This window comes from Penaeus monodon, chromosome 20 (assembly GCF_015228065.2).
Source record: "Penaeus monodon isolate SGIC_2016 chromosome 20, NSTDA_Pmon_1, whole genome shotgun sequence".
In the NCBI taxonomy this organism is placed as follows: domain Eukaryota; kingdom Metazoa; phylum Arthropoda; class Malacostraca; order Decapoda; family Penaeidae; genus Penaeus; species Penaeus monodon.
In genome coordinates, this window is record NC_051405.1 from 37,217,901 (window position 1) to 37,219,044 (window position 1,144).

At 35.7% G+C, this 1,144-nt stretch overlaps 1 protein-coding gene across 1 annotated transcript in view; it reads left to right on the forward strand.

The window, feature by feature from the left end:
- LOC119585789 (calmodulin-binding transcription activator 1-like) overlaps positions 1 to 1,144 on the forward strand; it is a gene marked incomplete at its 5' end in the record, with an annotated part of 96,684 nt that overhangs the window by 82,566 nt on the left and 12,974 nt on the right. Inside the window, 1 exon segment of the mRNA XM_037934507.1 lies at positions 64 to 120. Coding sequence (XP_037790435.1) covers positions 64 to 120 — 57 coding nt within the window.

The window sequence follows — 1,144 nt, forward strand, 5'->3', positions numbered from 1 at the left end:
TGGGTGGGTCAACTACCCACTGATGACAAACCAAGGTAACTCAAAGTGGCATGGTTGTCGCAGGTGGAAGCAGCCAGGTCCAGACAGAGGGGGAGGAGGATGATCACTCTTCCCTTAGAGGTGAGGAACAGCCATCATGTGACATGTAGATGAGTACATACATAAACATCCACTGACCTTACATGCACAGATCAAATCTGAGAATGGCTATATCTTTACTTCATGCAAAACCATGTAAAGCTCTCACACTCTTAAACCAATATATATACACATTACTTCTATTAACTGTCTAGCTACAGTATCACACAGCTAGTTGCTCAAAGTGTTTCCTGTGTGCTAACCACTGTTAGTATTGCAAAGAGGTAATCTGAATGAGTAGTAAATATCATACTGTCTCCAATCTGGTGGCGTGCTTCATTATGTATATATCACACCTGGATTTGTGTACTTAGTGCAGATTTCCAGATTGATGGGAAACAATGTGCTTTACTGTATATATTATATTGTTGCATGAGAAACAGGTAGCCATAGCTTATTTATGCATGACTCTGCTCATCTCTCTCTGCAGCTTGTGTTAAGAAGTAGGTGTATAGGTATAGAAAAAGTTTAGTGCATGTCATTGTGCACTGGTTTGTGTAGTGTCATCTTTCAGTGGCTCTTATTTTGTGTTATTATATGTTACATTTTATGGACTATCTTCCTAGAGTGACTAGAAGTCATTGTATGTAATATTATCTTTGTTGAATATTTGAAGAGATCTCCAATCTGACAGTATATTTAGTTTTTATTCTGATTCTAAAAATCAATTACAAACGCTTATCTTGTTTGCTAATGACCAGTAATGGACTCAAAGCAGTTGGGTTATCTTGGTCTTCTAGAAGATCTTGTCAGGTGATCTGAGTTTATGTGAGGTCCTAGAACTGCAATTTGGACCACATGGGTTGAATATAGTGCTGTACTTTTCTGTCAGAAAACAAATTTTTATTACTTTTGTGGCAACATTAGGTAATGGATATGATTCTCTCTCAATGATTATTTTTTAATATTATTTTATTGTCTTCCTTTATCATGATGTTTTAGGTATTGGGTATCATCTTAATAAAAAATATATAAGTATAGCAATATATTTACATGTAAATGTATA